At 54.0% G+C, this 23,585-nt stretch overlaps 1 protein-coding gene across 9 annotated transcripts in view; it reads right to left on the bottom strand.

The window, feature by feature from the left end:
- Positions 1-9,009: 9,009 nt before the first annotated feature.
- The window catches only part of NEO1 (neogenin 1), a 165,739-nt gene continuing 151,163 nt past the window's right edge, over positions 9,010-23,585 (bottom strand). For 5 of the 9 annotated variants that reach the window (XM_053988462.1, XM_053988461.1, XM_053988460.1 and 2 more), the window contains 8 exons: positions 20,800-20,868; positions 20,026-20,173; positions 18,331-18,569; positions 17,735-17,827; positions 15,766-15,924; positions 13,830-14,066; positions 13,237-13,373; positions 9,010-11,586 (listed from right to left, as the gene is read on the bottom strand). In XM_053988462.1, the coding sequence (XP_053844437.1) occupies positions 11,503-11,586; positions 13,237-13,373; positions 13,830-14,066; positions 15,766-15,924; positions 17,735-17,827; positions 18,331-18,569; positions 20,026-20,173; positions 20,800-20,868 (1,166 nt within the window). In that variant the 3' untranslated portion in view covers positions 9,010-11,502. The remainder of the gene's footprint in view (positions 11,587-13,236; positions 13,374-13,829; positions 14,067-15,765; positions 15,925-17,734; positions 17,828-18,330; positions 18,570-20,025; positions 20,174-20,799; positions 20,869-23,585) is intronic. The other 4 variants (XM_053988464.1, XM_053988463.1, XM_053988465.1 and 1 more) reach the window with 3 other exon arrangements.

Raw genomic sequence — 23,585 nt, forward strand, 5'->3', positions numbered from 1 at the left:
AAAATTAAGATTTCCCAGGAGATTTGTAAATTTGCAAGGTTGGATTGGAAGAAAACCCAAGTTTCGAGTTCTCGAAGCACACCTGAAAGGCCTGGCTGGTTCAGCACATGGTGCTGCCTCCTTACCTCACAAGGACTTCAGAGTTCACTGGGATGATCTGGCTGTGGGGAAAAACATCCCCAGAGCCAGGTTCACTGCCCTCAGCGGGGTGCCCCTCATCACCACTGCCTGTCCCACAGAGCCTCAGGACCCCTCCCAAGGGTGGGGCAGAGACAGGAGCAGCAGCTCTGCTGGTCTCTCCCTTCGCCCAGCCCCAGTTTGGGCAGGAATTCATGGGAATTTCAGCCTTGTCTGTGGAGCCTGGCCTGGCCTGGCTGCCCACCCAGCAGTCTCTGGCTCTGGGAGAGGCAGCAGCTCCCACACTCACAGCTCTTGCACCCTCTGGGAGATTGTGGGGTGTGGGAGCCCACAGAACCCAGCAATTCCCAGCAGTGCTTTCCCAGGACACTGGGATTGGCTGGTCCCTGCACCAGCCAGCCCTGGGCAGAAGGAAAGTGGTGCCAGGGCCTCAGGGAGAAGCAGGCTGGGGCTCAGCTCTCTCTTGGGAAGAGGATTTTCCTCCCTGAGCCTCCCTCTCTGAGCTCTGTGCCTGGCAGGACCCTCAGGCTGTTCCCCAGTCACAGCCACCATCAGGGGCACCCTGCCACACCTCTGGGGTGTCCCTAGGAAGCCCCAGGCTGGGGCTGGGGTTGGGCATGCCCTGACTGAGTCCTGTTTCATCTCCTCTGCGGCTCCAGGGATCTCCCAACACAGGACCAGCAAGCTCAGGTACCCTGCAGGGTGCTCCTGGGAATGCCCAGAAGGAAAAGGGAGTTGCATCTTTTTCCTCCCTGCTAGGGAGCCACGAGTAAGGTGGGAATGACCCCTGTAAAGCAATCAGTACTGCAGAGTGTGTATTTTACCTGACATAAAGAACATCAGACAGCTTTCACCCCCAGCCTCAGGGCTGAGCTCGTCCCTGCCACCCAGGGCACTGCTGTGACAGTGACAGCAGCTGTGAGCCGTGAGCCACACTCTGACCCCTGTGATTCTGTGGGACAGGATGCCTTTGGGAAGGGGGAGATGGGCACAAAGCAATGCTCTCAGCCATGGCCGAAGCACAGAGAGTAAAAATCAAACGGGGCAGCTCCTCCAAGCCTCCCACACCCCGGGCAGAGGGCACATCTCTCACCTCTCACACCCCTGAGTGGTGGCAGGGGACTTTTTCAGCTCCTTGTGGAATGCCCTGCTGCCAGAGCTGGAGCAGGGCACCCACCAGGGCTGCTCTGCAGGGACTGAGGGCCCCAGACCTCTCCAGTGGGACCGGAGAGGCACTGAGGGCACATCCCCTCCCTGCCAGCCCTGCCCTGTGCCCGCCTGGCACACGGACACGAGGGGAACACAGCCTTGGGGTCAGGGTGGGACCCTCCTGAGCTGAGGGAGGTCAGGGCAGGCTTCTCGGCAGCCTCCAGGGAGTGCTGGGATCACACTTGGGATAAAGGCTGGCCAGGAGTTCTGCTTCCCACAGGGAAGGGAGCTGGAGGCAGAGCTGGCACCTGGTGAGGCAGGACCCTTCCCTGGGGAATGATTCCCCTGCCCAGCCACATCTGCAGCCCCAGAAGGGTCAGCTGGGACATGAGCACCGTGAGTCCCAGGAGAGGGGAGGGCAGGGGCCAGCCCATGGCAGCATGCCAGGAGCTCCTGCTGAGCCCTGTGCCAGCCCCAGCGTGCCTGGGGCTGCAGGGATGAACCCCAGGACTGGCAGCACATGTGAGCAGTCCCTCTTTGCTGGATGCCAGAGACGCCCTCACTGTGCCTTCTGCCCCTTGCAGGCCCTGGCTGGGGTGACCTGTGTGAGGGATGGGGGAATCTTTCCCTCTGCTGGGCTCTGTGACTCCCCTCTGCAGGGCAGGGCAGGGCAGGGCAGGGCAAGCTGCAGTTGGGGTTCGCCCTCGGGTTGGAGGTAATCCTGCAGCAGCTTTTCATCATCCTGCACCTCTTTGGTCACATTTGTGCCTTGCCCCACATGGAGGAATGCTCCCACTGTGGTCCCAGGTTTCCCGTGTGCCTCTGGCCCCTCTGCCCCGGCTTCTCAGCCCAAATCTACATTCAGAAACCTGCAGAAATGAAATGAGGCTGCTCAGGCACGTTGTGAGCGACACTATCGGCTCCTAGCAGAGGTTCAGCCTTGGCTGGGCGCTGCTTTTCCCAGGGGGGGGTCCCAGGGGAGAGGCTGGGACAGCCCCAGGTCCCCAGGTCAGAGCTGAGCACCCGCTCCAGGTGAGCTCCCTGTGCAGGTGATAGCTGCAAGGACACTGCCCTCCGTGCAGCCTTCCCAGCGACCTCGGGGGAGCAGTGCCCGGTGTCCCCAGCCCTGTCCCCGCACCCAGGGGTGCCTGGGCACTGCTCCTGGATGGGCAGGGGATCTCCAAACCCATCCCCTCCCTGCCTGCTCTCTCCCCTCGATGAGAAGAGGCTGGATTTTGGCACGGGTTTCTGGACATTGGTTTTGGACATCACTTGCAGAGCCCCCAGGCATTCTGCCGCACTAATTCCAGCGCCCTTTGCCAAAGCCCGGCTCTGGCTTTAGGCTCTGATTTTAATGGAGCTGAAGGTGGTGCCATTAAGGCAAATCAAGGGAACAAAGCCCTGACTTGGTTTTGCCGTTTGCAGGGGCAGGAGAGGCGATTGCTGCCCCTTCCAGCGCAGCTCCAGCCGAGCCCAAGCACCGGCTGCTCCCTCCGCTCCTCTCCCTGCTCCTGATCGGAACAGACCTCGGCTGGAGCCCCTCAGGAGACGGAGATGCTCCTTTGTCTCAGTGGGCAGACACAGCAGCTTCGCGGGTTAAACCGGGAGCTGCAGCCCGGCAGATGCCAGGCCCTTTGCGGGCATTCTGCCCTCCTGGCACGGGCGCTGCAGGACGGCGCCGGGAGAGCCTGGAGCGGAGCCGGGCAGGAAGGCGTTAACAGCCTGTCCCGGTGCCACGTGTGTGAACGCCTTCCCTCCCCGGGAGCCGCTCTCCCGGCTGTGCTGTAAATTAGAGAGCTCTTCAGGGTCACTTTCCGCTCTTCTCCCGCTCGCTGTTTTCACGCGGCCGCTTTGTTGGGCGGGCTGGCAGCGGCGCTCACGCGGTGCCATGCAGGAGCCCACGTGCTGGCTGTGCCCTCCAGCCCGTCCCGGGGCCCGCTGGTCATCCTGGGGCCAGCTGCATCCCCAAGCCTCCTGTCCCCCGCTGCGGCCAGCTGTGGTCAGCTCCGGCCAGGAGCCTGCCCGTGCCTTCAGCCCCTCCGCACGGCCACCCCGGCCCCAGGAGCCTGCCCGTGCCTTCAGCCCCTCCGCACGGCCACCCCGGCCCCAGCGGGGATGCTGCCGTGGCTGGGAGGCTCCCAGGGCCGGGCGCTGCCGTGGCTGGTGGCTCCAGCTGCCGCTGCCTCCCGGGAACAGCCCCCGGCGCTGGGAGCTCCGTGGGCTGGGGAGCAGCACATCCCTGGGCTGCTGGAGCAAACCCAGCAAGGCCTGGGGCTGGGTGACTTCTCCCTCTGGGGAGGAAGGATGCTGCTCCTCTGCCAGCCTTGGTGGATTCCCTGGAGCACAGGAGCCTTGGGAAGGAGGGGCACGGGGCTGAGAGCACATTGCTGCCCGAGCACGCCTGCCCACGGCTGCAGTGCCAGGCAGGAACGAGCCCCGAGGGATTATTCACCTCTCCCTGCTGCCTCACACCCTCTTGTGACAGAGATTGGAGCGTCAGGACAGCTCGTGTCTCACGCCCGGTGCTCCGGGGAGTCTGTGGGACCGAGGACACTCACGCTTAGCTCTACAAGGATGCTTAAGGTGTGGCTTTAATCAGCGCTGCCATGAAAGCTCCACTCCACAGATCCAGCCGGAGCAGGAACACCTGCAGATGCTCGTGGCACAACCCACATCTTTTTTTCTTCCCTGTCTCCAGTAAAGTGGTCTCCTAAATCACAGGGTTTGGTTCAGGTGGTACAAAACCAGCCTCGGGCACTCTGGAGTATCCTCTGGGAGCCCGTGAGTCACAGCACAGTGGGGACTCAGCATCCATTTCTAATTTATCGTGATGCTGTTCTTTGCTTGATGGGTTTTATTTGATCCCAGTGGTTCTCACAGAGCAGCCTTGGCTGGAAGGGCTGTCCCCACTCCAGCTCCCATCCATTAACACCCCACTGCTCCCTGCCCGCTCTCCAGGCCCAGCTGGGTGGGCAGAGACAGCCCCAGCCTCGAGCAGCTGGGCTGGGACTCAGGGAAATGTCCTGGAGCTGGGGAGGGCCCTGGCCTGGGGCTGGAGATGGGAAACACCTGGGATGGAGATGGGAAACACCTGGCATGGAGATGGGAGACACCTGGGATGGAGATGGGAGACACCTGGGATGGAGATGGGAAACACCTGGGATGGAGATGGGAGACACCTGGGATGGAGATGGGAAACACCTGGCATGGAGATGGGAAACACCTGGCATGGAGGAGATGGGAGACACCTGGGATGGAGATGGGAAACACCTGGCATGGAGATGGGAGACACCTGGGATGGAGATGGGAAACACCTGGGGAGTGTGGGGCACAAGCAGGTTCCAGTTTGGCTTCTCCCAGTCCAGTTCCTTGCAGCAAACAGCAGGAAGTACCAGCAGCTTCTCCTGTACCTGCCTAGGTAGGAGTGGGGGGCTTTGGGGGTGATTCTCCACCTGAACCCCACCTTTTGGGGTGCTGCTGGTCCTTCTAATTCCTGGCTGCTGCGGGCAGCTGTGGGGAAAGGCTGAGCCCTGTCCCTGGGCTCTGTCCCCCTTGCCACTCCTGCTTCTATCTGGAGGTGCTCTGGGGGCCTTGGTTGGAGTGGAAGGTTCTGGAAGCTGCTGGATCTGGGGATTGGGCTGTGTGCCCTGTTTTTAGGGTCTCCTCTGCTCTGGTATGTTTGGGGCCAGGACTGGGCAGCATTTCTTACCCCCCAGCCCCATGTCTGGGGGTGCCTTGTCCCTTCTGCTTTCCCCACCCTCCCAGCATTGCCTGCACCAACACAGCTTTTCTCCCTTTTCATCCAAGTGGGAAAACGACCCCACTGATCTGTGCTGCTGCCCAGAGCTGGGCAAGGGAGGGCAGGAATGGCTGTGGGGACCCAGGGATCCAGGAGGGAACACAGCCATGGAAGCCCCTGCTCCTCCAGCCTGGCCTCGGCCCGTGGGGATGCTGGCAGGGCTCTGTGCCCCTGCAGGAGAAGGTGCAGAAATCCGTGGAAGCAGGAGCAGCCAGGCAGGGACACGGGGAAAGGGAGGCTGGGGAGGGCAGGGTGCGCTCCCCGGGACAGGGACATCCTCGCCAGGGTGACCCTCGAGGCTGGGAGTGCTGGGAGAGTTTTGTGATGTCACTGGGACCCCTTGCAAGGTTTCCCTGGCAGCTGCTCCCTGCGGTGCCTCAGCAGTGCCAGGGGCTGTTTGTCACCGCGGGGGGAGCGGGGAAAGCCCCGTGCGGAACGGAGGGAGCGGAGCGCCCGGCCCCGGCATCCCGGCAGGCTGGGATGGACGGAGGGGATGCTGTCACCGCGGAGACGCCGCCCGGGGAGCGATGGGCTCCGGTGTTTTCCCGGCGCACGAGGATGCCGGGATCCGGGAGGGCGGGATGCGCAGTCGGGAACGCGGCCATCCGGGGCTTCCGCGGGGAACCCCCCCTGTCTGACCGCAGAGCCGTGTTCCGCAGCCCCCGGGCGCTGCCCGGAGTGCCCGTGTCCTGCAGGGTGGCACCTGGGGGTCAGCAGCTGCCTCTGCTCGCTGTGAAAGGGCCTGGGGAGGGGGCTGGAGCCAGGTCAGAGCCCCCCCAGCAGCTGCTCCAGCTCCACCTTTGGGACCCTGCCAGCCCTGAGCGGGGCTCTCCTGTTCCCCTCAGGTCTGCAGCCAGGAGGGAAGCGCTCCCCGCAGCTCGAGAGGCGCTCAGAGGAGGCGGAGCCACTGACACGGCAGAAGGGAGAAGGGGCTCAGCCAAAGCTCCAGAAGAGGAGCCTGTGGCAGCCCAGCCGTGCCTTGCCTGCAGCCCCCAGGGTGAGTCCTGGTTTGGGTTAAGTTAACGAGGGCTGATTTCAGTGCTACATCTCCAGCTTGGCCTGTTTAGCTCTCCCAGCCTCTGCAGTAGCTGGAGAACATCCCTGGGTGCAGGGTGTTGTGTCCAGGGCTGGCCGTGCCTGGATTTGCAGCTACAGGAGCAGCACCACCTCCTGTCCCCACGGCTGGCACTGGTGACACTGGTTGTGACACAAAAGGGCTGTGGTGACACTGCCACCGTGCCCTGCCTGCTCTGGGCAGAGGACCTGGGCAGCTCCCTGGGGCTGGGATGTCCCGAGACAGCCTCCTTGGGGAGCAGGATTTCCTCCTAAGATACTGCCAGGGAAAATCAGTGTTTGCCCAAAGTTACAGCCCTGTGGGAGCCGTGGTTCCTGCACCTCTGGAGAGGGAAAGGCAGTGTGTGCCGGAAGCAGGCTGGGAAACAGGAGCTGGAATTGGCAAATAGCTGGGAAAAGTTGATTATGGGTCACTAAAGGACAGAGATCAGGTTGCTGTCCTCGTGCAGCTGCCTCCAGCCCTGCCCGTGGAGGGGAAAGTGCTGCTCAGAACGTTCCCCCACAGCAAAGGGGGAGCCCCAGAGGGCTGAACCCTCACTGGATTTCTTTGTCCCTGGCAACTCTGTGGCATTCTGGCTTTCCCTATCCCTTCTCCAGGCAGGTGTGCAGGCTGGGGCTGGGGGTGTTCTCCACTCTTCCACCTGTATGCTCACGTTCCTGTGGCTGCCAGGGGTTGGCTCTCCCTTTCCAAACTTGCCGTGCCCTGTCAGTCCTGTGTGTTTCCTGGAATGTCTGTCCCCTGTACTTCCAGGCTGCCACCACCCTGCAGAGCTGGCACAGCTGCTCTGTGCAGGGCAGGGATTTTATTGTGTCTGCAAGGTTCTGGAGAGCCACAGTGCAGCTCCAAGCTTGGCTTTCAAGAGTCACATGGGGCAGATGTGTAACCTGCTGGAAGCCTCCCCTGATCTCACAGAAACAAGCTGGGAGAGCTGGGGGTGCTCACCTGGACAAGAGAAGGCTCCAGGGAGACCTGTCAATACCTAAAGGGGCTCCAGGAGAGCTGGAGAGGGACTTGGGACAAGGGATGGAGGGACAGCACACAGGGAATGGCTTCCCACTGCCAGAGGGCAGGGACAGATGGGATATTGGGGAGAAATTCTTCCCTGTGAGGGTGGCGAGGCCCTGGCACAGCTGTGGCTGCCCCTGGATCCCTGGCAGTGTCCAAGGCCAGGCTGGACACTGGGCCCTGGAGTACCCTGAGCTAATGGAAGGTGTCCCTGCCCATGGCAGGGGTGGGATTGGAATTGGGCTTTAAGGTCCCTTCCATCCAAACCATTATGGGTCCCTAAGAAAAGCTGCACTGGTTCAGGGGTTTTGGTAAAAGCTGTTGAGTTGTATCACCCTGAGCTGCTGCAGAAATGCTTTTACTGAGCTCTGAAGAGGGATTAGGATCAAACTCAGTCTCATTCAGGAGGAGATGGGTGGCTGCTCTCACTGGGCAAAAGCCTGCAAGTGTCACCCAATTTATTGCAGGGGTTTGAGGTATCCCTTGGTTGTGGGTCGGAAGCCAAAACTCCCTTGGAAAATCTGGGATTTCCAGCGTGAGCTGCTCCCTGAGCTGCCCCTCGGAAGCAGCAGCATCCATGGGGGTCCCTCGTCCCTTCCAGGAGCTCTGTTCTGGCCGTGCGAGCTCTGCGGCTGCTCAGCAGCGAGGCAGCGCTGCCATCTGCTGTCCCCGGGCTGCGGTGTCACCCGGCCCTGCAGGGCTGCTCCTGGCACGGCCCGGCCCTGGCACGGCCCCGGGCACAGCGACACAGCCAAGAGTCCCCAGGGAACTGGAGCACGGGGCTGGAAAGGGGCTCAGCTGGAGAAAAGGAGGCTCCGGGGGGACCTTGTGGCTCTGCACAGCTCCTGACAGGAGGGGACAGCCGGGGGGGGGGGGTTCGGGCTCTGCTCCAGGGAACAGGATGAGAGGAGACGTCCTCAGGCTGTGCCAGGGGAGGCTCAGGTTGGACATCAGGAGGAATTTCTTCATGGAAAGGGTTGTCAGGCATTGGAAGGGGCCGCCCAGGAATGTTTGGAGTCCCCATCCCTGGAGATGTCCAAGGAATTCCTGGACATGGCACTCAGTGCTCTGGGCTGGTGACAAGGTGGGCTTTGGGCACAGCTTGGACTCGGTGGTCTGGCAGCTCTTTTCCCAGCTCAGTGATCCCGTGTGAATCCCAGACCGTTCGGGCTGGGAGAGCTCAGCTCCTGCCCCTGGCAGTGCCCCCAGGCCCGGAGCTGCAGGTCGGTGATTCGGGCAGGGTTCATCTGCTCTGCCCTGGACACAGCAAAAGCTCCCCAGGCTTCTCCCCTGGCCCCCACCAGCTCTGACACGGCTGAGCCGCCCCTGGCCATCCCTCCAGAACTCCAGGCTCCCTGCCCAGCTGGGATGCAGGAGTGACCAGAAGGATCTGAGGCACAGGGCAGGGACAGGGCTGTGACCCAGGCAGTGCCCGCTGGCCCTGGGCTGATTTACACCAGCACGGGGGTGGCAACAAGGAGATCAATTCCTGCACTTCACAATCCAGAATCAGCAAGTGCACTATCCCGTGGTTATGGTATTATTTTTCAATTATTTCCCAGTTTATTAAGGCTATTATTTGTACTTGCCCTGATTTGAACCCCTTCCCTCTCTGCTTGCTAATTAAAAGGTGATATTTTTACTGTGGAGCTTTGAAATAGGGAGACAGGAAAATGCTCCAAGTTCAGTGTTTGCACAAAGCCTGAGGGAGGGAGAACAGTTCTGTTCTTTTTTCTTTGGAGAACACAACCCACGGCAAGGAAAAAAAGGGCAAGTAAAACCCCAAACATGGTTACTGAACCCACTACGAATAATTAAACAAACTCTCCAAGCAGGACAGGAGTTGATTGGATTAAAAAAAGTGTATTGGATGTCCAATACAAAATAATAAACATGAAGTTATTAAAAAAGGCCATAAAGGATACAGCAAATACTACAGAAAAGCAAAAAAATTGTACAGAAAGGTCGACATCTACAGCAGTCCTTGAAATTCTTCTACATGAGAATCATAAAACAATGTACAGGTTTGGTTTGTTCCTTTTCCCCAAATGTCTGAGGGAAGCTGTCACTGCACAGCTGGACTATGACACTACAAGGATACACAATGTTCCAAAGTTAAAATCACAGGATATGTAAGAAAACGTAGCATTAAAATGTGAAAAAGTGCAATACAGATTGTACACTGAATTGAATAAATGTTTTTTCTTTTTTTTTTTCAGTTTAACCTTAAAAAACCAACTTTGAACAGTTGTTTTATCATTAAAAATATTCCCCCTCCCCAAATTCAATGACAATATTAACATTCATGGTGTTCTACATAAGGAATATTCACAAAGGCCCCCAGCTGGGAATACTGTGTGTGTAGGATGGCATTTTCTTTGGGTATAGGTAAAAAATAGGCAAAGGAACAGATCCACACCCTCCTTTCAGGCCAGGCGTGGCTTTTATTCTTTAAATACATGTTCTGTAGGTTATTTTGCCCTGAATTGTACTGATTTATAAGTCCAAACGTTAATTATTCGGTGGCCCATGGTGCTACAATTTATTTAATTCCCTCCCCTCCCTCAATAATAAATAAATGCAGGAAATGGCCCAGAAATGACAACACAGAGTCCAGGAAAAGAAAGGAAGCGACCCCACCCTCAATCCGTGCTCTCCCTTCTCCCAGGAACAGCCCTGGGAGCTTCAGCTCCACTTCAGGGGATAAAGGGAAGCAAAGGAAGCAAAGTTCTTTTTGCCATTTCAGTGGAAATCTCCTGGCAGAGGCACAGAGGGGCCTGAGCTTCCCAAATCCCAGCCCCTGAACCATCAGGAAGTTTGGGATTCCTTTTATCCTAGAAGTGAAACTGCACAGGAGTTCATTGGCAGCTGGTTGGGGTTTCTCTCTCTCTTTCTTTATTTCTCATTTTACTGAACTCCAGCCCTTTTTTTAATGCAGAGAAGGACAGAGCCAGGCAAGCTCACAAAGAGAGAAGGAAAACCCCTCTTCCCTCCCTGTTCCCTCTCCTTCCTTTCCAGACAGGTCTGTGAACAGCACCTGGGTCACCAATACTGGGTTTATTTTTACATGGTTTCCAAAGTGTAAAAAAATACATTTTTGCCTTGTTTTGTGTCCGAGGAATCTTTCAGGACAGGATTCCTGGGACAGGGCCACTGCTGCAGGACCCTGTGGACACTCAGTGCTCTCCAGGCTGGATCTGGGCTGTTGGGAATGGGAAGATCCTCAAGTTCTCTGAGCCCAGGGGGCTCAACCCCAGCACTGCAGCCTTGCTGAGCTCTCACTCTGCACTTCCAAGGCTCCTGATCCATCTTTAAACCAACAACAACAACAAAACAGCTGCCAAAAGAAGCTTCCTGTAGGGTCACCTAGCCAGGAGAACCCCAGTTCCCAGGAGGAATTCTCTGAATATTCCTAAAGGAGACTCTTCCTGCGCTCAGTGACCAGACACACAGTACAGCTGAAGATGTTTCCTTGTTCTTCAGTCTTCCCAGTCACTGGAAAAAAGACAGGAAAACAACAGAACCCTCCCCGGGATTCCCTCCCCTTCCCCAGCTACTTCTCCCCCCACTCAAAATATTGAAACTGCACAAAAAGCGACAAACAAGGCTCTCCAATTACATCTCAATTCAAACAGACCGGGAATCTCACAGTGATGAGAGGAGAAAGTCAGGCTTTTAATAATTATAATATAAAAATAATAAAAAAAGCTTACAAAGAGCAGTGCAGCATCCCAAAAGGCCATGGATTAACTGCCAGAAGGGGACGTAATTATACGCAGAATAAAAAACAGAACAGAACAACCCACACTGGCAATGAATTTTCATACACAATAGAACAAGCAGTCAAACCTCAGCCTAGGCTGTGGAAAACAGTTTCTCCCTTTTTTTTTTTTTATTACAATATTTTTTTCCTTTTTATAAAAAAAGATAAAATAAAAACACAAATAAAATTGTACATAAATGCCAATGTCCAACACTGAAAAGGCAGGGCAATCACACCACTGAGACAAAACCTGACCAGAAAAAAACTAATGGCGAGTCCACTTTGCTTTGCTTTTGTCCTGCTGGATCCCAGCCTGGCTGGCGTGGCCCGTCCTGCTGGGTGCTGCTGGAACCCCGCGTGGCTCCCTGCAGGACAAGGGGTGACACTGGGGTCACCTCAGGCTGGTTCCTCTCCTCCTCCCTCCATTGCTCTCATGTGCTGTCCCTCTTTCCGGTTTGTTTATTTTTTTTTTTTCTCTTTTTTTTTTTTCCTTTAGTTTTTCCTCTGTACAACTCCTTGTGTTCCAAGGCTGAGTCCGAGGCTGGCGGCGGCTGCGGAGTCGCGGCGGGGCGGTCACGCCGTGGTGATGGCATTGAGGTCCTTCATGAGTCCTTCCAGGTGGGCCATTTCTTTGGTCAGCTCGTCCGGCTCGTAGCTCTGCGGGCAGGAAAGGGTCACTCACACAGAGCTGGGGCCCAGCAGGAAGCCAGGAACAGGCATTCCCTGGGCCAGGTGCTGAGCCCGGCTCAGGATGAGCACAAGAGGATTTATCCATGAATAACATAAAGATCCCTCTTTTCCAAGTGCAGTTGTGGCTCAGAACTCCACTGATCAGGCCCTGTTTTCCTGCCTCAATCCCTGCCTTTGAACCAAAGCAGGAAGTTGAGAAGGATCTTCCCAGCTTAACAGGAAAAAAGGTCAAAGGAATCCTTCAACAAAGCTGGTTTGGGATCAGGATAGTTGCTAAAGCCACACATTTTTAGGCTCAGCTGTCTCATTTCTGTCACCGCTTTGGACAGACCGTGGCCTGGCTCATCTCCAAACCCCTCCTGACCAAGTCCTTTCCGGTTCTGAGCAGTTTCCAGCCCTGGCCTGTTCTCACACACAAACCTCCTCCTTCATTTCAACAGCCAAGAATTTGCAGTTTACCAAACCTCTGCCTTGTACAGCAAAGTCATCCCAGTCCCCTGCCCGACACATCCTGACTGGGATAAAGAGCAGCAGCTGGGAGTAAACCCCTTCCTACAGGTTCTCCTAAAAATCCAGAATTAATTCAAATCACTACCCAACCCTGAACCTCATATTTCAACTTGTAATTTACATTTTAAGAATCATACTTGAATCAGCAATTTAATTTAATCTGTTTTTTTTGTGCTGACTCTACCTTGCACTAATACATGAATGAAAAAAAAGTATTAATGGCTCTATTTAAATATTACAAATTAGTTGAGGAGTATGGGTTTGGTACTGACCAAATAAAATGAATAAAGCAGGAGTGACAGAAGCACAAAAAGGCACTAAGATCAAGTTCCCAGACCAGCACATAGAGAAATAAAATCAGGAGAGTAAAAACATGTGACAAAAGGACAATGAGGAAAAAAAAAAAGTAAATTCCAAATGAGCATTTCCTGTAGCAGTGATGCAGCAGTGAATATTTGTATATTAACAGGTGACACAGTGACCACAGGAGCAACTCCTTGGCCTGCAGTTTCAAAGGAAAACAGCTCCCAGTGCCTCACACCCAAAATATTCCTTAAAAGCTGCTTCCAAAGCAGCCCAACAAGGCTGCACCCTCCCCAAAAGTCAGGAAACTTTTCTGTGATAATTTACAACCATTTTTGGGATGATGGCTTGGAACACACTGCCATTAATGTCAAATGTTCCATGTGCAATGGCACTGGGAATGCTCCGGGAATGGCACTGGGAATGCCCTGCAGAGCTGGGGAATGGCACTGGGAATGCTCTGCAGGGCTGGGGAATGACAATGGCACTGGGAATGCCCTGCAGAGCTGGGGATGGCACTGGGAATGCTCTGCAGGGCTGGGGAATGACAATGGCACTGGGAATGCCCTGCAGAGCTGGGGATGGCACTGGGAATGCCCTGCAGAGCTGAGGAAGCTGCAGTGCAGGACTCAGCAGGACCCTCCCTGCAGAAGGTGTCTCCCCCCCCATTTTCCCCACGGATTCCCGGGCAGCGGGGCTGTGGGAGGGCTGAGCCTCGCTGCCCTGTGCCCGGGAAGGTGCCGGTGCAGGATGCCCACAGAGCCCCAGGGGTGAGCCCTGCCAGCCCGGGCAGGGGGTACCTACGCTCTCCGAGTCCTCCAGCATCCGCGTGGTCTCCTGCACCTCGGGGGCGCTGGGCACCACCACGGGCATGGGCGGCCGAGTCCTGCCCAAGGTGCCGATGGACGCCGTCTTCACCGCATGCATGGGGTGCCCAGGGGCTGCAAAGAGTTTGGGACATGGTCAGGCCTGGCTCACCGCGTCTGCTGCCAGGGATGGATGGGATACTGGGAAGGAATTCCTGGCTGTGAGGGTGGGGAGGCCCTGGCACAGGGTGCCCCTGAATCCCTGGCAGTGCCCAAGGTCAGCCTGGACAGAGCTTGGAGCAGCCTGGGCTAGTGGAAGGTGTCCCTGTCCATGGCAGGGGCTGGGACTGGATGGGCTTTAGAGCTCCCTTTCAACCCAAAGCAGTCTGGGATGATCCCATGAAGGAAAAGGATTCTATCAGGAGAAAAGGAATGCTTCAGTCATGGAGTATTGGATTTTACTTGTCTTATCTACGTACAGAAAAGGACACCAAGAGAACGCAGGCCAGCCTCTGCCATATTTCCTTTGATGCCCAACCCTGCTCTCCCTTTGTTCCCCAAATCCCCGTTTTCTGCCCGTGGCTCCCTCACCTTGCTGTGTCAGCAGGGGGGTGCTGGGCAGGGCAGGGTCGAAGGGACCCCCGGCAGGGGGCACGGCGGGCACAGCGAAGCTCTTGAGGGGGTGCGAGGGGCGCACGTGGGCCGTGGGGGGGCCCTGGGGCTCCTCCTCCGCGGGCAGGAACGGCCCCTCGGGCTCCGGCAGCTCCGCGCTGGGCACGGCCGAGGCCGCTGGCATCGTGTCCGTGCTGGGCGTGTTCCGGACCGACTCTGCAACACACACCCCAAAACCAGGGCTCATCCCTGACTGCAACACACACCCCAACAGCAGGGCTCATCCCTGACTGCAACACACACCCCAAAAACAGGGCTCATCCCTGACTGCAACACACACCCCAACAACAGGGCTCATCCCTGACTGCAACACACACCCCAACAACAGGGCTCATCCCTGACTGCAACACACACACCAACAGCAGGGCTCATCCCTGACTGTAACACACACACACCCCAACAACAGGGCTCATCCCTGACTGCAACACACACACCAACAGCAGGGCTCATCCCTGACTGCAACACACACCCCAAAAACAGGGCTCATCCCTGACTGCAACACACACACCAACAGCAGGGCTCATCCCTGACTGTAACACACACACACCCCAACAACAGGGCTCATCCCTGACTGCAACACACACCCCAAAAACAGGGCTCATCCCTGACTGCAACACACACACCAACAGCAGGGCTCATCCCTGACTGCAACACACACCCCAAAAACAGGGCTCATCCCTGACTGCAACACACACCCCAACAACAGGGCTCATCCCTGACTGTAACACACACACCAACAACAGGGCTCATCCCTGACTGCAACACACACACCCCCCAACAACAGGGCTCATCCCTGACTGCAACACACACACCCCCCAACAACAGGGCTCATTCCTGACTGCAACACACACACACACGCCAACAGCAGGGCTCATCCCTGACTAACACACACACACACCAACAGCAGAGCTCATCCCTGAATGCAGCTCCTCCTCCCAGGGGCTGGCTGTGCGGGGAATGACGCCCTGGCACGCTCCGAGGTGACCATTGGCTGAATGGAAGCTAAATGAGCTGAGAGCTGAGTGACTCCATGTCTCACACTTTGGCACTGAAACAGCTGCATGTTCCAATCCTCAGACAAAACAGCACAGAACACAAATCTGCAGCCTCCTTGTACCCCAGAGTACCAAAGTACTCTTTTAAACTAGGCATTTTAAACTAGGAACTCTTCACAGCACTAGGGTGGTCACAGAGGAGCCACACTTGAAATCCATTTACTGAGACTCATGGAATGGTTTGGGCTGGAATGGACCTTGCAGCCTCAGGAACTGTTTTCATAAGGAAACAACAACTTTGGCTGTGGTACCGTCAAATGTTGACCTTAAAGGAGAGAAGCTCAGAGTTCACTTCATCCCAATATGTTACCCATGTGCACATTTAGCAACACCATTGCTTTGGGATTTTTCAGAGCACTGGAGACTGTAGTGCTCTCTAAAACTACTGCACATGATTCTGATCAAGCCTGAAAGTGCTGCATGGAAATCAACCCCATTCTCTGTGTGCCCCCATTCTTGGTAGCCAAGCCTGGATTTTCCCTCCCTGCTCGTTTCAAATTGTATTAAGTAGGGGAAAAGTTACCCCATGAAGCAGCTCAGAGTTAATCTGATGTTTCAGACTCCAGGGCCAGAGGCTTTAGCAGGAGGAACCCCTGTTTGGAGCTGTGAATAAAACATGAAACTCCTTTTTCCAAGGACACCACCATGGATGTCAAGGATCAACATCAGACCTACCCAGGAAAGCCCAGCCCATCCTGATGGAACCCAGAGAGGAGACTGAGCCAGCTTCAGGCTCCGATTGCCAGGTGTTTCCCTGGCTGTTGCACGAAGCAGCACCTCCCTGAGTGTTGGTCTCTCACCTGTGGAGTCGGCCCTGTCCGAATGGGACATGGCAGAGCCCAGGGGCCACGGGCTGAGCTGGTGCTGCAGGAAGCTGCGGGTTGGAGAGGCGAGGCTGCCGGAGTGGAAATGGTGGTGAGGGGGGTCGAGGGAATGGATGGGATGAGCACTAATCACAGCTGTGGATGAACACAAGACAGAGAAACACTTAACACACACACACAGGACAGGCTGGGGACTCCCCTCCCTGCTCCCTTTGCCAGCAGGGAGCCAGACCCTCAGCTGATTTACAACCCAGCTTCAACCCCTGGGTTATCACACCTCAAACATGCTTAGGATAAAAAAATCACCCAGTTACAGCTCCAAAAGCTGCCACCAGCTCTTAATGCACTGCTCGATTCCAAGGAAAAGTTCAGAAGAAGAATAAAGAGCGTACAGATCTGTTATCCACATATAGTATTGATAAAGAAGAAATGAGGTGTGTTAAACAGCAAACAGCCCTTTGCTTCCCAGTATCCTTCCAGAATTTCTGTACTCCAGGAGGCAAAGAAGGAAGTCACCAGGTACACACCATTACTGCAAATGAGACTTAAATGGCACAGTGAATTACCAAAATTCAGTACTTAGGAGCTAATTAATAACTCCATCTGAACACTCCAGTGGGTGGCAGAAAGCCATGGAAGGTTGTGCAGGCCCAGAGCTGGACACATGGAACAGTCCTGGTGGGGCTCACTGAGAAAGGGCCTCACGTGCCAGGGGGAGCTCCCCGTGGAGCTCCTGCCAGGGGGGCACCCACAGACCCCACAGTGGATGTTCCACTCCTTCAAACCAGAGCCTAAGCTGGAGGTCCTTGGAGCTTTCACAAACAGGATGGAGAGTCCAAGTCTCAAAGCCAGGCTCCAGCAGGGCCTGGGCCTGGTCTGTGCCCCCAGGCAAGGCAGGAGCTGGTACAGAGCCTGGCATGGGATAGGCACCCACATGTGACACAGACCAGCTCCAAGGAATTTAGTGTCAAACTGCATCCTCTGCTCCCTCCTCAACATGGAGAGCTGGGAGACAACAAGGAGATCACACTAGTTAGTGTAAAACCAAGAAACCATGTGCTACTCTTGGAAAAAGGTCGTAGAACAAGAAGAGTCACAAACTGAGCAATCAGGTCATCAGGACACTTGAAAAAGTAGGTAGAGATCAAGAACACCAAGTCCTCAGATCAGTTTTTAATTAAAGTAAAAAGGAAGTGGAAATGTAATGAACTACGCTGAAATAATTCCATAAAATGGAGGGCTGTGGCAGCAGTCACCTAGCTACAGGTGGAACATGATCCCAGAGCTCAGGGAAGTCTAAAGTTCAGCCTGGGTGAGCTTGGTGTGATTTTACCTCCCAGTTCTGCCCCTGCACAGTAACTCCTGAGCTTCTCACTGTGTTCTTACACAGGGTTTCAGTCTGGCTGTTCAGAGGTTCAGCCAAGTCCCTTTTCATCTTGGAGTCATTTGAAAACTCTAGATATATTGTTTAATTCCAAAATTATTTCATAATAATGGTAATTTTGGTATCAGAGAAGGATCCCAGGGCAAAGATGTCTCAAGGAGCTCAGAGGGAAGTCAGAGAAGGCTCTGAGAGCAGCAACTGCAAAGATAAAGGGGATGGTGACTGCTTGGGCTGGGAGGGGAAAAGCAAGAGTGAGGAACCTGACAAAGATTCCAGCTCTCTGCAGCTCTGTGGAGCAGCTGGACACTGGCAGAGATCCAAGGGAATGGCTACAAGAAGCAGCCAGGCCCAGAGGCTGTCCCTGGAGAGCCCCAGACTAGGACAGACAGATCTGGACATGCTCCTGCCCTCACCCCAGTACTCCCAGTCCCTTCTAACATGGCCTCACTCTGCCTGCACCAGGAGGGGCTCAGGAGCCTCCTCTGAGCTGCTCCTGCTGCCCAGGAAGGGATTTCCTGGGAGCAGGGAGTGGCTCCAGCAGGAATGGGGGTGTTCACTTACGCTGAGGTGGCTGAGAATCAAAAGGCATCATCATCTTGGGCCTCATGCCCCTCCTTCCTGCCAGCGTGGACATGCTGTCCTCTGACTCGTGTCCTGAGGGGAAACAGCCACGTTACTGCTGTGCTCCAGGTCCTGAACCACGGCAGCATTCCCACATCCTCCCTCTGCTCCTGCTCCCAGGCAGCTCTTGGAGCTGCCAGTGACAAAAACAGCCCCTTCCCCCCTTGCTGGAAGGTGGGAAGAAGATGGTGAGGATTTTTGGGAACTGGAGAAACTCTCCAGGCCTCAGTGCAAACTTCTGGCAGTAATTCAGCTCTGGGCTGAAAGGTCAGAAACAACTCCAGTGGCTTAATATGAAGTGAAACGATCTTCCCATCACTAATCAGTATTTACCAAGAGAAAGTAATGATCTAACTCTTGGATGCTCCATTTCCTCACTAAAACACGTGATCCAACCTTTTCAGAGTCTTAGAAACCAGGAACTAAGCCAATTCACTACTTGGAAAATAAGAACAGAGAAGAGTAACTGCATCATCTCTCAATAAAGTGATGCCACTAGCCACAGTAAATGTATTTCCCTCCTCGTGGCCTCCCACCTCTGTAGGAATTCCGCCTCTGATGGATATTGCTGTCCATGGAATTGTCCACCGGGGTGATGTCCTGGGAGTTGCGAGGGATCGGGGTGTCTGTCATGATGGGATTGGGATCTGGGGATTTATCAATGGGTTTGAGCTCCAGCCTCTCATGATGGATCCAAAGGTCTGGAGGTTTGACATCTTTGGAGTTGCCCTTGTACTTGTGGGAGCCATTCACGGATTTGCAGGCAGCTCGTTTCCTGGGAAGGAGAGCAAAGGAGATGTTCTTCACTGTTGGAAAAGGAAACTTTTTTTTTCCCCTGGCATTTCCCTCAGGTCTTGCATCCAGCTCGGCACAAGTTTCCCAGTTTGAATTTTGCACACAGGCCCCACTGACACCTCAAAGCACATCCTGAGCTCCAGGGAATTTGTCCCTGATGGTACCCATGTGCAGCCCCGGCTCTGCAGCCCAGAATTCGTTAACAAGAATGAAGTTTGCAGAAATTCTGCTCATTGAGAGAATATTCCACTGCTGTGCCCATGTCCTGGGCTCATCAAGCTCCAGCAGCAGCTGGAGAAGGTGGTGCAGCCAGCCAGTTCTCCCAAGAGGATGGGAACACAGGATTAGTGACAGGAACCTTCCTTCCAGCCCTGCTCAGGCTGGACACATCACCCTGGGGAGGTTCCCATCCTGCTGAGCAGCAGCAGCAAACCACAGGGAGGCAGAGATTTGGGATGGCAGCATTTTGTGAAAGCAAAATGTAGGTTTCAGCACTCCTGCCACGCTGACTCCTCACTTTGGGCCATGACAAAGCTGGAGGAGGGGTCCCTTTGGGAGCAGAGTTCCTGGGAACGGCTCAGACATTGGTAAATGTCACCGACAGAGCCTCTGGCAGGGGCGACTCCCAAATCCTGCTCCCACTAGAGCTGATGAGTGACAGGGATCAGGTTATTCCCTGGCTGAGGGCACTCAGAAATTGCGATTTCACAGGGTTATTCCTGCTTTGAAAATAAACACATCTCCTGGCACTGGCCCATCCCTGCTGCCCCTCCCAAGCACAGCCCCAGCTGCCAGGTGTGCCAGGGCCTGCTCCTCCATCCCTGCTCCCTCTCCTGCAGTTCCACAGGGTGCTCCTGCTGCAGATTATCCAAGCCTGGCTTTTCATCACTTAAAAATCTGTTTTGCATAACAGCATCTTTTCAAACTCCAAATACAGCTCTGGTCTTTCAAAGAACACGCAGAGAGAGCCTGCAGGAGCATCACTGCTGCAGCATTAATGCAGATGCTCTGAGGGAAGCATTCAGATACAAACAGCAGGACTTTGGAGCAGTTTTCTGAGGAATCCAGCACCACATTCAGATTCCCCTCCAGTGATCCTACTAAAAACTGGATCATGTCAATGCACTGAGCCCACCCATGCAAGAGTGAGGAGCTGCCTGAGCTCTTGAGCTCCCCCAGCTCCCAACACATGGACTGGCTCCACTTTGGAAACTTGTGAAGCACAAGCTCTCCTCGGGGAGGGGGGAAGTGCAGGCACACCTGGAAGCACTGCCCTGATTCGTGTGTGATGGTTTGGAACTCTGGGACACTGACAGGAAAAGCAGAGCAGCAGCAGCACCTACAGGCTGCAGGACTTAGAAGGAATAAACTCCAAATGAAGAATTAAACAGCAGGATTCAGTAAGGCAGGCAGGGCCCAGCCCCCAGCCCCGTTACTTTTTCTGGTGGGACGTGGTGCGGCGCGTGCAGAAGACAGCGACGATGACGACGATGATGATGGTGATGACGCCCACGGACACGATGATCACCAGCAGCATGTTGCTGTCCAGGGGGGATGTGGGGCTGCCATGGGGACTGTTACTGCCTGGGAGGGTTGGGGAGGGGAGAAAAGGCTCATTTATTACACAGGAAAAGCAAGCAGTGCCCACCAAAGACACCTGGAATCCTGCAGATCAGCAGGAGGGGATGGATCTCCTGAGAAATGTTTGTTTCTCTGGCATTTGCCAGCTGTTTCTGTACAATTGTGCATATGGAAGTTGATTTATAGATCTATTTCCTACTGAGTCTATCAAAATTTAAGTGCAGCCTACTCAGTTATCACAAAAACCTCCCCACTCTAAGCAGAGTCAGTCTGGGATCCTGCTAAACCTGCAGCACCACAGACTCCCCTTGGAGCCACTGGAATTGGATCAGGAGCCTCCAGGGGTCACTTGGCTCCAAAGGAAACCCTTTATCCAACACCAGGGAGCATTCCCTGAGCACAGGAAATCCCAATACACAGCACTGAGCAGGAGAAGGAGCAGAGGAGGCCTTTCCTTCCTCATCTGTTCCTACAGAATTGATTTCCCACTGTCACACTGCTCTGGTTATGGAAATGCCACGGGAGCTCAGCAGCAGCAGGAACACCTCTGGAGCTGCTGCTGGAATGACCTGGGTGACCCCAAAGTGGCAGCAAAGTGTGGCCATGGAGAAGCTCTGCCCCACACTCACCTCCCAGCGGGGGTTTGTAGTCTGGGCCCAAGTCCATGGGGCGGCTCCCCTTCCCAGCAGATCCCGAGGCTGCAAAGGTTGGACACACAGGAATTTTACACACACAGACACAGCTCAGCATCTCTGAGTCCTTCTTTAGAACCTCCCCATGCCCCCCCAGGAGCAGCTTCCCACCCCCTTTTTCTGTCCCTACAACAAAATTCAGCTTTGCACAGCACCTGCTTCTCAAAGGAAAGAGCCACTTCTCCAAAGGAGCTCTTTAATGGTTTCCCAGTTATTATTTTCTAATTAAGTCTCTCCTAATTTCACTTGAAAAACAAGCCCATTTGCAGTAAGGCACAGGTACATGTTGAAGCACATGGTTTTGACACACTTGTACTGAGAGTTCATCACCCTGAAACAGGAATTATCCTGGTGTCTTTTCCTAACACCCAATTCCAGCAGCTGAGGGAGACTGGAAATGAGTGGAAGATCCTAAGCATAGTAAATGCAATATTAAGGCCCTGCCTAGCCATAAAAATTTACTTTCAGCTCCTCCCTGTTCTCCCCTGCACACCACAGGTGACAACAAAGCACCACAAAAGTGGTTTTGATGAAACCCAAGGGAACAATAAATTAGTTACATCCAAACCTGGTCCTTCCAGTCTGTGTTTTCATCAAAATGCACTAATGAAAAATAATATTAATGACAAAAACACTGGAGTAGAAGAAGCATTCAGCAATGGTGCAAAGAGCAATATTCCTCTGGTTACAGGAATCCAGAGTATTTTACACATTTTCACACTCTTCTACAAAAAAACAAAACAAAACAAAACAAAAAACCAAAAAAAAAAAAACCCAAAACAAAACAAAACAAAAAAAACCCCACCAAAACAAAAGCTGAAGCAGTGTGGAGGAGAACAGTCGGGAGAAGGATTTTTTCTGTTAAAAATCCCCTTTAATCAAGAAGTATGAAGTGTTAAAGGATGTGTAACAAATGGAAACTGAACTTCAAGTGAGAGCCTGTGAACTGGTCCCTGAAATAAAGACAAATGGCAAAACCAGACAGGAGCAGGGGCAGTGGCCAAAGCTGGGGAGGGGAATAAGGAGAAAGTTCAGTGTGTGCAGAGGGAGCTGGAGCCTGCAGTGATGGAAAGGAAGCTCTGCAGTACAATGGGACATGGGAAGGACCCAGGGACCTGCCAGGATGGAGCAGACACAGCACCAGGGTTCCCTTGTTGGGGACCAAAAATCCTGCAGCAGCAGAGACAGGCTGGAACAGCATCTTGTGCAATAAACAGCATATGTGGAATAAATAATGTGTAAATTTGTTAACCTGCCCTGGAAAGGTGGGAACCCCTCAGAATCCCTGAGCCTGGTGCTGAGGAGCTGCTCCAGACAGAGAAGCTGAGGGAGAGGGGGGACATGAAGAACCAACATATTTTGGGAGGGCAGTCAGACACCCTGAGCACTTCCAGTGTAGCAGCTGGAGCCCTAAGGCAGGTGAGATGATGGAAAAGTGGATGGAGAGGAGATGGCACACACTTCACATCCATCTTTCTGGTTTATGGAAAACAAGTCTTTTCAAGAAGCTGAATGTCAGCCTATGAATGTGGCTGGTAACAGTAACTATGCAGATATATAATGAGAGCTATATAAAATATACTGCATTTAGGCTTCCAGGAAACATCTGACAGAGTGCTGTGCAATGCTTTGTTAAAATAGCACCATAAAAAAAACATGTGGAGCCTATTAACAAGATTAACAACAAATTAACTGAGAAGAATGAGAATTATTCATGAGGAATGCTTCCAGTGAGCTCTGCAAGGACCTGTGCTTGGCCAAGTGCAGCTCAGTGTCCTGAATAACACCATGAAAGAGAAGGGAATAACTGCCCTGAGGTCAGCAAGGGACATCAAATCAGAGCTAAGAGAGAGAGACAATGCACAATGATCCTCGTGGAACCCATGTCCTCCCTGACGAATTGAGGATGAAATTTAGGTACCCAACCAAGGTGCTTCTGAGGATGCAATTCCTAAACCCACAGATCAACAGTTTAAACCTTTAAAAGCATTCCAGGGAGCCCCATCTCTTACACAGTGTGACCTGTTTTAAGGAACAGTTTAAGAGAGCATTTGCTGGAATTGTTTTTATTCAGCCTGTGAACCTCCATGTTACAATATATCCAGACAGGACATTTTAACTGTGGGTGACTTCAGGATGGGTTTACTCCATCAGAGACCTTAATCTTTGCTTTAGGATGAGGCCAGTGCAAGCACCTGAACCTGAGAGCAACAGGCCCTGAGTTCTGACCAAGTTCTGTGCTCCAGAAGGGTGTGGGAAAAGAATTGTGTGCTGAGTTCAGAGGGAAACATTAAAGCAGACAGAGAAAAGGACAGAACCATTCAGGGCAGAGAACCCATCCCTTTGGTTTTGCTGCCAGCCTGTGTAACTTGCTGGCTCTTTCCTGCAGGTCCCAACCTGGCAGTTCAGTGCTGCTGTCTCAGGGCAGCTGCTCAGCTCCTCTCCTGCACCTCCTCTGCCTTCCCCTTTCCCACACTGCAGCTACTGCCACGATTTCAGCTCTCCCAGTGTCCTTATAGGAATTCTCAAAGCAAACTCTTGGCTTTGATGATTTATAAATAATAGGGTGTGATAAAAATTGATCATGGCTAGGAGAACATGTTACTTTAGGATGTAACACTGGCTGAAATGGGGCTGGAACAGGGAGAAGCAGAAAACAGCAATTTTCACCTAAGCCCTGCCACCTTCCCCAGTTCCCTCCTGCTGCAGGTGAGCAGGACAGT

This window comes from Vidua macroura, chromosome 12 (assembly GCF_024509145.1).
Source record: "Vidua macroura isolate BioBank_ID:100142 chromosome 12, ASM2450914v1, whole genome shotgun sequence".
Lineage (NCBI taxonomy): Eukaryota > Metazoa > Chordata > Aves > Passeriformes > Viduidae > Vidua > Vidua macroura.